This window comes from Alexandromys fortis, unplaced genomic scaffold (assembly GCF_014885135.2).
Source record: "Alexandromys fortis isolate MF-2015 unplaced genomic scaffold, M_Fortis_MF-2015_v1.1 scaffold_125, whole genome shotgun sequence".
Lineage (NCBI taxonomy): Eukaryota > Metazoa > Chordata > Mammalia > Rodentia > Cricetidae > Alexandromys > Alexandromys fortis.
In genome coordinates, this window is record NW_026068026.1 from 306,738 (window position 1) to 320,093 (window position 13,356).

Below are 13,356 nucleotides of genomic sequence, written 5' to 3' on the forward strand. Positions count from 1 at the left end.
TCTAGAGAGTACGCATGCGCGGGTAACTCCCCTTTAACTCGAACTTCACGGGGGTATTTTTCTCGCGCCTGCGCTCTAAGGTCAGTCGGCTTCCGACCCCTCCCCTGTTACTACTCTGGGCCGGAGTTGGTGGCTGGTCATTCTGTGACCTCCGGTAGCGATGGTGCCCTTCTCTTGGCTTTGGACCACTCGGGTAAGAACTGGATTCTGGATACTGGAGGGCCAGTGGAAAGGCCCACCCCACTTTAGTTCCTCTTCACAAAGTGGGGTTCCCCTGGCTCCTTCACCGCACGTGTTCTGGGGCCTCGGGGAGCAGATGCTTAACCAGGAAATCCCTGAGAGACCTGGACGCACGTGCGGTGCCTGGGCCCCTAGTCCTGGCGACCAGACGTCCCAGGGTCTGTGATCGCACCGTTCACACGGCTTCAGGTAGAGGTCCGCAGACCCTGCGTTAGCAGTGTCCTAGCGAACAAGTGGGGTTCCCGGCTTCGATGTGCTAGTTTCATTTTTCCCGCCAGCTCGGAGTTATGGAGATGATGCAACCGAGCCTCCGTGCTTTCGTCAGGCAGGGGTCCCGCTGCAGCGTGGGCGGAAGGAAGTAGGGGGGTGGTGTGTGTGTGTGTGTGTGTGTGTGAGAGAGAGAGAGAGAGAGAGAGAGAGAGAGAGAGAGAGAGAGAGAGAGAGAGAGAGAGAGAGAGAGAGNGAGAGAGAGAGAGAGAGAGAGAGAGAGAGAGAGAGAGAGAGAGAGAGAGAGAGAGAGAGAGAGAGAGAGAAAATTAAGATTTTGGCTTCCTTCTGGGCAAACACCGTCACTCTACCCCCACTCCCGCCAGTACACACCTCTTTCCAAGAACTGCTTAAAAGTCTGTTCTACTTTCGTTGCTCTGGAAACTATCCTTACAGCCTGTGGCATTAAGCCCTGTTAACTTGGTGTCTTCTCTCATTGGGTAGTCTCTTAGGGAGGCTGTGCAGGAGGTCCTCCCCCTTTATGTCCGTATTCTGCCTTCATGTATGTATGTCCATCACATGGCATGCTTGGGTACCCACAGAGTTCCTGCAGGTATCCTGGAACTGGAGTTACAAATGGTTGTGAGCTGCCATGTGGGTGCTGGGAGCTGAACCTCTTGTCCTTTGCCTTGTACAAGAGCAACAAGTGCCCTTAACCTCAGAGCCACCGCTCCAGGGCCAGGAAGACCCTTTTGTTCCTGTGTGGGGACGACCCTGAATTCTCAGTATTTCTCTTCTGAATTTGGGGGATATGGACTTCTGGAGGGCAAGCTTTGCTCTGTGACTTGACAGAGCGACTCCCGGGGTTGGGTGGAGGGAGCTTTGGAGGGGGTTGAGTAGAGCTGATCAAAACTGCCCTTTGGATAGTCATCTGAACCTTGATGCTAGAACTTGATTTTCAAGGTGAAGGTGGGGGTGGTGAGAACCGAGTTTACTGGCTGGACCAGGCTGCCAGCTTGGCCAGAGGGCTCTCTGTACCCGTGGCCGAGGGCGATCGGGAGAGGTCTGGACAATTTTTAATTAATCCTGGCTTTCTTGCCCTATAAGCCTCTGCAGCGATGTGGTCAGCTGGTCTGGATGGCTTCTCGGGCTCAGCACAGCAAGGTGGCCCAGACACAGGCTGGGGAAGCAGCTGGAGGCTGGACAGGCCAGGAGACTCTGGCAGACAGTGACCCTGAGGTGTGGGAGCTACTGCAGAGGGAGAAAGACAGGCAGTGCCGCGGCCTGGAACTCATCGCCTCAGAGGTAGGGTGTGAGGATGTGGGCCGAGGACCCAGCTACTGTGAGTGCAGGAAGTAACACGCCATCTTCCTGTCGTTTCTCCGGGGTCTTCTCCCGCTCTCTGGACTGCCCTCAGAAGCATCCAGTTGATGGAGCTTCTGGAGCCCCTAGAGTTTCATTTCTTCCCTGTCTCCCCCTCTTGTCAGAAGAAAGAGGAAACACAGGTTGAGTGGACAGTTGGCCTTACTGGGACCATCTATCATGGCAGCTGAGTTTGAGAACGCTGCTTCTGGTCCTGCCTTGTGCCTGGCAAGGAACCCAGAGTCCTAGAGCTTTTTCTGTAGCCTGTCTCTCCCCTAACCCCCCAGCCTGTGGGCTCTGGCAGGGGTGGGATGGTGGGAGTCCAGGGGAAGGGGCTCATTGCCTTCTGACACTGCCCCCCCCCCACCACCCCAGAACTTCTGCAGCCGAGCTGCGCTGGAGGCCCTGGGGTCCTGTCTGAACAACAAGTACTCGGAGGGTTACCCTGGCAAGAGGTGAGGGCTAGACCGATGGGCTGGAGGGCAGCATCAGGGATGGCACTCCCAGTGGCAGAGCCTTCTTGAGCCCATTAGTGCTTACGAAGGTGACCGTCCCAGCCCTTGGCTTCTGGCCAAGTGTCCTTTCTCTGTGCCCTTATGTACCCTCTCCGTGGTAGATACTATGGAGGAGCAGAAGTTGTGGATGAGATCGAGCTGCTCTGCCAGCGCCGGGCCTTGGAAGCCTTTGACCTGGATCCTGCACAGTGGGGAGTCAATGTCCAGCCATACTCGGGGTCTCCAGCCAATCTGGCTGCCTATACAGCTCTTCTTCAGCCCCATGATCGAATCATGGGGTTGGACCTGCCCGACGGGGGCCAGTGAGTATGGCTAGGATGGATGATGGGTTCGGTGGGCAGTAATGACGTGGGATGGGAGTTAGAGAATACATATCAGGTCCTGTGAGGATGGAACATACCTGTCCCATGCTACAGAGGAGGAGAGCAAGATCCTAACATCCAGGGGAGCGCACTGTGGAGACAGGGGCGGACTGGAACCAGTGTTCCGGGGACGGGTGTGTGGAGGTGGGCTGGAAGCGGCTGGTTAAGTGAAGTTATTTCACTTTGAGATTCTTTTCTTTCTAGTCTCACGCATGGCTACATGTCTGATGTCAAACGGATCTCTGCTACATCCATCTTCTTCGAATCTATGCCCTATAAGCTCAACGTAAGTGTCCTACGGCCTGAGCACTGGCCCTGGGGGTTTGTTCTTGGCCAGTGGGAGGACCTGGAGGTCCAGTCTTCAGCCCCAGGGAGCATGAGCTGCACCTGCTGCCACTTGAAGGCTTTAGCTACTTATCTATTTATCCAGCCCCAAACCGGCCTCATTGACTACGACCAATTGGCATTGACCGCTCGGCTTTTCCGACCACGGCTCATCATTGCTGGTACCAGTGCCTATGCCCGCCTCATTGACTATGCCCGCATGAGAGAGGTTGGTGAGGGGCTGGAGAGCAAGGGTGGGGAGTGGGGCCGGGAAGGATGGCTTCCCCAGGCTGAGGCACGTCTCTCTACCTGCCCAGGTTTGCGATGAGGTCAAGGCACACCTGCTGGCAGACATGGCCCACATCAGTGGCCTTGTGGCTGCCAAGGTCATCCCTTCACCTTTCAAGTATGCAGACGTTGTCACCACCACCACTCACAAGACTCTTCGAGGGGCCAGGTCAGAACTACCTGGGGTTAGACCTTGCTAGGGAACTTGAGGGTGGGTGGAGTGAGGCTGGACCCTTCGACCACTGGGGTTCAGTGCATCAAGCACAGTTGAGGGGCCTCAGAGCCTCTGAGTGTCCAAAGGAGCCGTCTCCTCTGTCCCCATTGCCTGTCACTGGCTTAGATCCCAACTACTTGTCTTCCACATAGGTCAGGGCTCATCTTTTACCGGAAGGGAGTGCGGACTGTAGACCCCAAGACTGGCCAAGAGATCCCTTACACTTTTGAGGACCGAATCAACTTTGCTGTGTTCCCATCCTTACAGGGGGGCCCCCACAACCATGCCATTGCTGCAGTAGCTGTGGCCCTCAAACAGGTCGGGGAGCCTCCTTCCCTCGTGTCGGGGTGCATTGGTCCAGAGGCTTTGCTTCCTTACCTTGTAGCTGAGGCTGAGGCAGATGGAAGGGAAGTGGCTAAGGTGGGAGGCAGCAAGGTTGGGGTTGGAGTCTTGCTTAGTTCAAGTCCTAAACAGGGCCTGTTCTCAGCCCTGGGGTGACGGGGTGCTGTCTTATCTGCAGGCCCGCACCCCCATGTTCCGGGAGTACTCCTTACAGGTGCTGAGGAACGCTCAGGCTATGGCTGATGCCCTGCTCAAGCGAGGCTACTCACTGGTGTCGGGTAAGCCAGCGGTGGGTGAATGCCTTTGTGCCCTCAAGAGAGGCCCCAAACTCCCCAATCTCTGTTTACTGTCCCCCTAAGGTGGCACTGACACCCACCTGGTGCTGGTGGACCTGCGACCCAAGGGCCTGGACGGAGCCCGAGCGGAGCGGGTGTTGGAGCTTGTGTCCATCACTGCCAACAAGAACACGTGCCCTGGAGACCGCAGTGCCATCACTCCCGGGGGCCTGCGGCTCGGTGAGGCCTGGGGTCTGGGGAGGGGAGGCTCCTGGCCACACTCATGATCCTGACTAGGCTGACTGTCTGTCTGCTCCACTCCCAGGCGCCCCAGCATTGACTTCTCGGCAGTTCCGCGAGGATGACTTCCGTAGGGTCGTTGATTTCATCGATGAAGGAGTCAACATTGGCTTGGAGGTGAAGCGCAAGACTGGTGAGTGGCCGCAAAGGGCCCCAGCCGAGGAGTTTGCACCCATTGTCCTCCCTGCTGCTTGTCTAGAGCTCTGACATCTCATACTCCTTACTGCTTTCAGCCAAGCTCCAGGATTTCAAGTCCTTCCTGCTCAAAGACCCGGAGACAAGGCAGCGTTTGGCCAGCCTCAGGCAACAGGTGGAGCAGTTTGCCAGGGCCTTCCCGATGCCTGGATTTGATGAACGCTGAGGACCACGCAGACTGGAAGTTACCTTTCTTTCTCCTACCCGGACCACAAAAGAGACACCCACCACTGATCTTTCTGGGTTTCGGTAGAGGGAGGAAGGCCTTCTGTTTAGGGCAAGAGCCAGGCATAAGCCCCCTCCTGGAATTTGTAGGTGAGATTTCTGTTCTGTAGCCATTTCTAGAAGAAGCCCCCAACACACACCCAGCTTGTCTTTGAGACAGGGTCTCACGAAGCTGAGGCTGGCCTTGAACTGACCTTCCTACCTCCACTTCCCAAGTGCTGGGGTTGCAGGTATACACCATCACACGCAACACCCCCTCAGCTGTCTGCCCCGGCCCTCTGCCATATCTCAGTGTTAGACTCTTGCTCTTTCTTGGGTAGGGGGACTTGAGTGCTGAGCCCGAGGAAGGGGTGGGCAGACACCCTCCTTCCTGTTTTTATCTAATAAAAAGCTAACCTGCCCAGAGTTCCTATTACTGTGGGAGGGGTCCCCTGGGCCAGCCAGGGATTCGACTCCCTTAACATGTATTTCTCCTTCCTCCCACCACCATAAGGACCCCCGGGGCTGTAGCCTCCCCGCTCTGTCTCTGATCAGAGCCGACACCAGACGTGATTAGCAGGCGCAGCAAATTCAATTTGTTAAATGAAATTGTATTTTGCCCACGGCTGCTTCTGTTTGATCCCCAGGGACTGAGGAGCAAGGGAAGGGAGGGGTGGGGAGAAAGCACAGGGAGGCCCAGGTGCAAGGTGGGAGGGGGTGCCATTGATGGGAGGCACCGGCTTGGGCAGGAAAGGACAAGCTGCCTGGTAGAGGCTCTCCATCCTAGGCAAGCTGGGTAGCCAGGACGAGCCCGGTCGAGCCTGGGCAGCCACTCCCCCTAGACCTTGCTCAAAACTTGCACTAACGTGGGGCCTGCCACGTCGCTTGGCACTCAGGCCCCTGCTTGCTGTTGGCACACGTCTGTCACGTTCAACACGTAGCCTTGCCACGCCCAGTTAGCCGTGGGGGGCAGGAGTGGAGAGGGGCTAGCTTGGGCCTTTTGGGTCAACCCCAGCATCTGCCTGCAGCTTTGATTACCCACCCCCACCGTGGGACTCAAGCTGAGGGTCAGAGGTTCTTCCTCTACTGGGAGCAAGGGAGGAGGATGAGGGTGGAGCCACCCCCCTTCCGCGTGGGAATCCAGCCCATGTAAGCAGAAGCTGGACGTGGCTAGAGTCTGGGACAGCGAATGGAAGAAGCGCGTGATTTCCATGGCATCCTTGAGCCCTGCCTTAGAAGTCTGGCCGGTCCTTCTTCAGCTTCTTGTAGTCAGTGGAAACAGCGAGGAACTGTGGGGAGGGAAAGGAGATTGAAGGAGTGTCTCTTGCCTCCCTTACTTGCTGTGTGTGGGGTACAGGTCTCGGGCCAGGAAGGAGGTGGAGGGGGGCACTTTAGGTCCATAGTCACCTTGTACTGGTCGTTAGGACTCACTCGGTTCCAGGGCTCTGGGTTCTTTCTGTCCCAGCTGTAAGGGGGATAGGAAGGTTAGGGTCTTTTCTGGGGACCAGGACACTGGCATTAAAGACCTTAGTGTCACCACACCTGGTTTCCTACCCTGGAGAGGGGAGCACATTTCCTTGAGATTGACAGAAGGGGGCATGTTAGCATCTGGTTACATGTCTAGTCCATGGATTCCCCAGGCTTTCTGCCTCTAGGTTAACCACTCAGAGTCCTAGGAGCCAGTAGAAACCCTGAAAAGCAGGACTTTGGTGGTACACCTCAAGTTTTAGGGTCAGAGTGGCCTTGTCAAAGGTCCTATTGATGCTTCTGGCAGGACATGAAGTCTCACTGCCACCAGAGAGCCCCAGAGCCCCACACTGCCAGACCTCCAGCACTTCTGGGCAGGCACAGAGGTACCTAAAAGCCAGATGTGGCCAATAGAGCTGTGTCGCCATGGCAACCCTGTGGCGAGCGGGATGGGATTCCAGTCGCCCCACGTGGCTAGCCACTGACAAGTGAGCCACCAGGTGGTCCAGATGGGCGAGGAGGGTCTCTCAGATCAGGCATTTCTGCCCTCTGAAATGCTGGGTGGTAAGAGTGGAAATAAGGGCGTAGACCAAGGGACCCCTTCTAGGGTCACCCATTAGTTACCGTTAATCCTAAGCAGTCCCATTTTGCTCCGCCCAGGACCCCTGCTTGCCTCCCAAGCCCTGTAGTTACCAGACATCCGGGCTACGCAGCGCCAGTCGAAGCAGATAGAGCCCAGCACTGCCCATGCCCAGGCAGATGAAGCCGATCATTGGGATGAGCTGCAGAAAGAGCCAGGTGGTCTGGGGTCCGAACCCCGCCCAGTTCCCACCCACTCGTCCTGTACAGGCCTTTGTGTCCCTCTTATTCATCCAAGGTCGGGTCCGCCTTCCCTTCTGGGAGCGAGACCTGAAACCCCCAACCACATTTTCCACGCTCCCTTGCCCGACATGAGCTGGCCCAAGGTAGATTCCAGGGATATGGATTTACTGCAGAGACAGAATGTGGGATGCCTCTGGGAAGATTTGGGAGCATTATGGAAACTAGACCGGAGGCAGGGTCTGGGGGTCTTGAGAGGTGGGGTCGTAAGAGGGAAGTGAGGATCTGGGACTGAACTCACCCCGGGGTGTCTTTTTATCTGCCGGTAGAAGCGGGCCCCTGAACTGGTTCCTGCCATCTTTTTCCAGTGTGTTCTCCGCTGGATCTGTTCTATTCCTCTCCCTGGGGTGCCGCCCCCCATCGGGGAGGGGTCAGCCCAGCCCAGCCAGCCCCACCCAGCTTGTTTCCTCCCAGCAATTCCAGGTCCAAAGAAGACTAGAGAGCGTTGGGAAGCCTTGAAATTTCTCCTTCCCAACTCTCTCCTACAGATGGGGGAATCCTGGCCCACGAGACATCATTATACTTGAGTCTTTGGGTATCTGAGGGAGAAGGCCCTCTGGCACCCAGAGACTGAAGGGGGACCCCGATGCGGGACAGGCAAGCAGACAGCCCTCTAGCAAAACAGGGATGTGGAATGTCCACGGGAGAGACCAAGGAACAGCGAGGGCATCGCTAGCGTTTTTCCCCACACCCCTGGAGCCTCCCAGGAGCCAGCAGGCCTTGAGAATACAGGTTCTGCCTCAGCACATGCAGTTGGAGGAGGCGGGAGGCAAGTGAGCATTGCTAGCGCCCCCAGCGCCTCTTGTTCCAGGGCAGTTCCGCTGAGTTGTGGTTGGCCTGGGGTAGTTAGGGGTGGAGGCTGTAGGTGCATGAATCTCTGCACTGTTCAAAAAGTAAGACAATGGCTGGGGCAGTCTGGGGGCCTGAGACAGAAGGCAGAGCTCTCTCCAGGGAGGGAGCTCTGAACGAAGGAGGCCGACTTTAGAAGGCTGGAAGGGATGTCGAAACAGCGAAGAGAGAACAGTCAGTTCAAGTATACCTGTATTGCCAGGGCAGGAAGTTCCCCCCACCCTCCATCTTCGGAGGACTGGTTTTGGGGACACAGGGTGAACCTCATCTCCCTCTCTCATGTTAATTTCTATCACGCCCTCCCACTTAGCTTCTGCTCCCGGATCATGCGAAGCTCCCCCATTTCTGCCCTAAAGAACTCGTTCTATGGTGGGCACCCAGCAGGGATGAGCCACGTACCCGCCACTGCTTCCCTGGGGTACAGGGAAGGGGACAACCCTTTCTGAGGGGCCCCTCCCCTCCTCACGCACCGACACCTCTCCCGCCCGCCCCTTGAGCTGACAAGCTCCGCCGTAATTAGGCTGCGGGGTCCGGGCTCTCCGCCTCCCTCCGGCGGATAATGAGATAAAGTGTCAGAGACATGGCGAGAACAAAGAGACAGAGACTCGCTGAGATGGGGGTGGGGGTGGGGTGGTGGAGGGGGGCTGATGGGATGTCACAGTCTGGAGCATCAGCACCTTTAGGGTTGGGCCAGGGAGGATGTGTCCCTCACCAGTATCCCCCCCCCCCCCGAGCCGGAACCGCTGGAGATTGGGGTGGGGGTGGTGCTAAATACCAATCTTGAAGCTTAAACTCCAACAGCTGCCCAGCTGGGCTGCGCATCTGGTGGTACTCTGTAGTACAGCTGGGGAGTCCGGACTCCGGGAGGGACATCTGGCCTTTGCTCTTGGGCCCTCGCTTGCCTCTTTCTGGTGACTTAGGCCTGGGGAGAGAGACCCAGAGCCTGTCCTGGTACATGGAGGTAGCAGGTTTCTCCTCCCTTGGGTCTCCAGTCCGCTCTTTTGTTTAATTTTTTAAATTATTATTTCATGTGCATTAGAGCTTTTGCCTGCATGTTTATCTGTGTGAGGGTGTGGGATACTCTGAAACTGGAATTACAGGCAGGAATGAGCTGCCATGTGGGTGCTGAGAATTGAACCCCAGTCCTCTGCATAAGCAGCCACTTCTCTTAACCGCTGAACCATCTCTCCAGCCCCATTTAAAAAAAAATTTTTTTTTAATCCAGTTTGCTCTTAAGCTCAGATATTGTCCGGTCTTAAACTCAGATATTATATTATCACTTCTGCTCTTGCCTTTCCTCAGTTTCTTGACACTTCGTCTGCTCCTGATCCGGACCTCTGTGTGCCTATCTCTGAAACCCCTCCCCTTCTATGTTCCCCTATCTGGATGGTGGTCTTTGGGGTTCCAAGTCTCACCCCATATCCTCCCCTACATTTTCCCCTATAGTAACTCAGACCGTGCTGGCCCAGCAGGTGAGGGACAACAGGAGTCGTTAGCCGAGGATTAGGCACAACCCGTGGTCCCAAGAGGACCAGACTCTTCAACTCTAAACCGCTCCGGGCTACTAATCCGTGTGGCTGGCGGTGTAGCAAGTCAAATGCAGCTGGGCTCTCCAGAGCGAGCAGATTGCAGGGGGGGGGGGGGGGGGGGGGGGGGGGGGGGGGGGGGGGGGGGGGGGGGGGGGGGGGGGGGGGGGGGGGGGGGGGGGGGTGTCCGTGGGTGCGGGTGCCCTCTGGAGGCCGAGCCGCTCTCAAGTTCAGAGAAGAGGTCTCGGGCTCCCCCTATCGGGCAGAGAGTGCTCTGCATTTCCAGTGTTTGCTCAAGTCTGCGCCTGGAGTGTGCTGTGCACACCGGTCTGTGCCCAGTGACTTGCTCGTGCAACCGAGGTAGGACCCTCTCAGCCTCCTCTCTTCTGGCTAGTCAGAGGACACAGATGGGGCGAGGGCTCTAGCTCGCCAGGTGTGGACAGCATCCAGGTTCAGGCTGAATTCTCTCTCTAGGCTGACCTCACACACTTGGGACTTCATCTCTGCTCTAGTACTGTGGGGACTTGCCTCTGACTTGGCCTTCCCTAAGACCCCGGTTGACTTCTTTCTGCTGCTCTTCAGACTGTCTCTAGCTCTGTGTCTTTCGGTATGTCTGCTTCTCCTTGACACTCTGCTCCCGACCCATCCACCTAGCTTTGTCCTTTCGTGTCTGCTTCTCTGTGTCTCTCCTTCCCCCTTACACCTTGCTGTGGTCTCTTTGCAAATGCCCCCCCTCCCTCCCTCCTCTCTCTCCCTTCTTCCCTCCCACCCATCCGTTCTTTATTTCTATTCTGTGGTTTAGTACCCGTCCCTGGGGAGTTGCAGCAACCCAGTGGAACAGCTCGCGGACACTTTGGGGGCATTGCTCAGGGTCCCCTCCCATCACTTCCACATTCCTGTCACCTCGCTGCAGCCTCTGTCTTCCCGCTGCAGCTGAGGTACTGGAGAGGGCGCCCGAGAGGGACGCCACAAAGCCCTGCATATGCTCAGGAGCCTCGGGGGTCCTTGACCCCCGCTGCCACTATTAAGGGCGCTGGGTCCTGAGGCTCTGAGATGATCGTGACTGCAGCAGCCAGACAGAAGTGGAGCCAGGAGCCTAGCGGCAAGCAGGCTAGTAAGCGAGACAAAGACGCCCGCGCCATCTGTTTATGCAAAGCGCTCACCGCTAGGGACCCTGGTGTCCCGGTGCCTCGCTCAGACCCGGGCACAGGGTCATGAACCCACTTCTGCCCAGGGCTCCCGCTATGCCTGGGCATCCCCTCCTCCCTGGCAGCCAGAGAGCCAAGGGGCGAGCAGAACAGGGAGGGGGCGGGGTGTTGATGTGATTGGAGAGGACGCGGCTGTTTCTTCAATAATGGATGGAGATGATGCGGACGGCGAGCCGGCCGGGAAAGGAGAGAGGAATAGAAATGGAGAGAGAAAGAAGCGGGGGCGGGAGACTCAATCAGAGGCTGTCGTGCACGGGAACGCGCGCACACGCGGGCGCGGGCGTCACACTGTCATTCGGGTACATGCTGCCGCGCAGCTCACACCCAGGCACACGCCCACGCACTGTCACCGAGACACACACCTGCAAGCAGAGACGCCAGAGCAGCGCGCGCGCGCGGGCACACACACACACACACACACACACACACACACCCCACACACAAGCACACGGCAGTGGCTCTTGAATTCCACATACACGATCCTGAAGGCACCGACGCCTGCACGCCGGAGCACATCCAGACTCAAAGAGCGCACAGACACGTCGACATGTCAAAGCACGTTTGAAAAGAATGCTCAACACACCTAGCCACCCTGGGACTTACAGACAGAAATCATAAAAAGGAGGAGGCGGGGGTAGACAACCCGGGCAGTATAGACACACAGGCACTGACAAAATTGGAACATATACAGGAGCAGACGTATCTGGGGCTGGGATATAGACACACACCACATCCCAGACGTGCGTATGCCATACACTAGGAAGCGCTGAGAAAGAGACCCCTCCACGTGCCTTCAACGGGGCTGCACCTAAGCAAAGGCAGGGGCTGCTGTTTGTGCCCTGCTGGGCTGAGTGTGTGAGAGGGGTCGCTGGGACAGGCTTGTTAGCCCACATTAGCCTAGCGACGTAATGAGGAAGTGGTGACAGGAGCGCCTGGGGCTGTGGACTCAGAGGCCGGTCGCCCCCACCCCCACCCCAGCCTCCAGCCGCTGCCCCACAAGCTTCCTTCCCAGCCCTCAGGTACAGACCTCCGGCTGTCCCTGCTGTAACTACTCTGGAAAGCCCTGACAGCCCCAACTTAAGTATGCGAGAGGCAGAGCGATGGCTGGTGGGACAGAAAGGACAGCCTTAGAAGATCCCCAGGAGCCCCAACTGAGTTGAGGTGAGGGTTCGGTATCTCACCTCCAGGCACGCTGCCCAATCAACTTCTAATTTTTTTTAAATCTGTTAGAACCTGGAGAGGGGTGGGTGTGCATTGTGTCCTGGACCCTGTAATACCCTGGCCTTTCCTCTCATTTGTTTTCAATGCAGTCTGCTCCTTGGCCCAGACTTATGACCTTTGCAGTGTGTGGCAGAACCATCCATCACCCAGGCAGCTGGCTGGTGGGAGTGGGAGGCACTGGGGGCCAAACAGTGTCCCTGTCACACCTCCTGCCCTCTCCTGGGACTGGCCAGGACTCAATTCAACTGGCCGAGTACTGAGCAGAAGGGTATGATCACCCGGTTCAATCAAGACACGATTCTCCACCCCTGGGACCCCAGCACCCCTCCTTCCAGATAGGCCCAGCCTGTCTCCCGGCTCCTCCCAACCCTCCCCCTTCTCTCGGGCCCTTTGCTTAATTTCCTATTAACTGCTGATAAATCCAATTAAACCGCCGCTCTAATTAGGGACAGCTGCTGGCTCGGTAAGGCGAGGGAGAAGGGGGGCACCCGTGAGTATAGGGAGAGAGAACAGCCGCTCTTCCTACTCCTCGACACCCCTACACCAACACTGCCGCCCAATGAGCCAGTAAATTGGTTTTGCTTCAGTATTTTTGGGGGGCTCTTGAAAGCCCGAGGGGCTCAGTTTTTGAGTCCCTCAGACCGTTTGATGAATACAGACAATCGGCATCCTCGTCCTCCTTCCCCTTCCTTGTATAAAGGGACTGTCCAGTGTTCCTCTAAAGCCCTGGCCTTCACACCACCCGGCTTTCGGAAGTGACAGTCAAGGGCACAGGGAACAAGAAACTGAACCCGGTTTGCAGCAAGTTTTGTGTGCTTCCTTACCCCTAGTACACCTTATCTTTCTGTACGGAAGGGGAGGGGGTGCCCGTCCCGTGGCCCTCCTCTTCCCAACCCAGCTGAGCCTCTGCCCTCCCCCCTCCTCCAGCAGCAGATGGTGCCCGGGCTCCCGCTGCCAACCTTGCTAGGCGGTGCCAACCTTAGTCCTGGCAGACAACCCATAGACTAGAAGAGGAGCTTCTGGCTGGCCAGGCCGACCCTCCCCCCACCCGCTCTCAAACCCAAGACCCTCTGCCTGCCCGACTCCAGCGACCACCCCAAGCTGCTTCTCAATTGTCGGCTCCTAGGTCCCCAAACTCCTCGTCTCCTTCTGCTCCCTTCTGCACACCTTCCCGCTCCGAGCCACCTGCCGCCCTGACCAGGGTCGGCACATTTGCATATTTGCATATGCAAATAATAACATTTGCATACGGCGCGCCCGCAGGGGGGGGGGTCTCCGCTAGAACCCGTTAGCTGTCTGCCAGGCGTCCTCTCACTCCGTACCTGTCGGAAAAGGGCTGGGGCAGGGACCGCGCGGGGGGGGGGGGGCCCCCCCCCCC

General features: G+C 57.3%; 2 protein-coding genes across 2 annotated transcripts; one reads left to right on the plus strand and one right to left on the minus strand.

Moving 5' to 3' along the window:
• The first annotated feature begins 36 nt into the window (after positions 1–36).
• On the plus strand, positions 37–5,249 carry Shmt2 (serine hydroxymethyltransferase 2). The gene is made up of 12 exons (XM_050163913.1): positions 37–193; positions 1,555–1,752; positions 2,185–2,264; positions 2,426–2,626; positions 2,891–2,972; positions 3,117–3,239; positions 3,328–3,467; positions 3,665–3,830; positions 4,033–4,132; positions 4,214–4,369; positions 4,455–4,562; positions 4,663–5,249. Exons 1-12 carry the CDS (start codon positions 161–163, stop codon positions 4,788–4,790), a joined length of 1,515 nt encoding a protein of 504 aa, XP_050019870.1. The 5' UTR covers positions 37–160; the 3' UTR covers positions 4,791–5,249.
• A 169-nt stretch (positions 5,250–5,418) lies between these two features.
• Ndufa4l2 (NDUFA4 mitochondrial complex associated like 2) lies at positions 5,419–7,507 on the minus strand. The gene is made up of 4 exons (XM_050163914.1): positions 7,416–7,507; positions 6,989–7,077; positions 6,236–6,293; positions 5,419–6,117 (listed from the first exon to the last, which is right to left on the minus strand). The coding sequence occupies exons 1-4, from the start codon at positions 7,470–7,472 to the stop codon at positions 6,061–6,063; spliced, it is 261 nt and encodes an 86-aa protein (XP_050019871.1). The 5' UTR covers positions 7,473–7,507; the 3' UTR covers positions 5,419–6,060.
• Between the last annotated feature and the right edge of the window lie 5,849 nt (positions 7,508–13,356).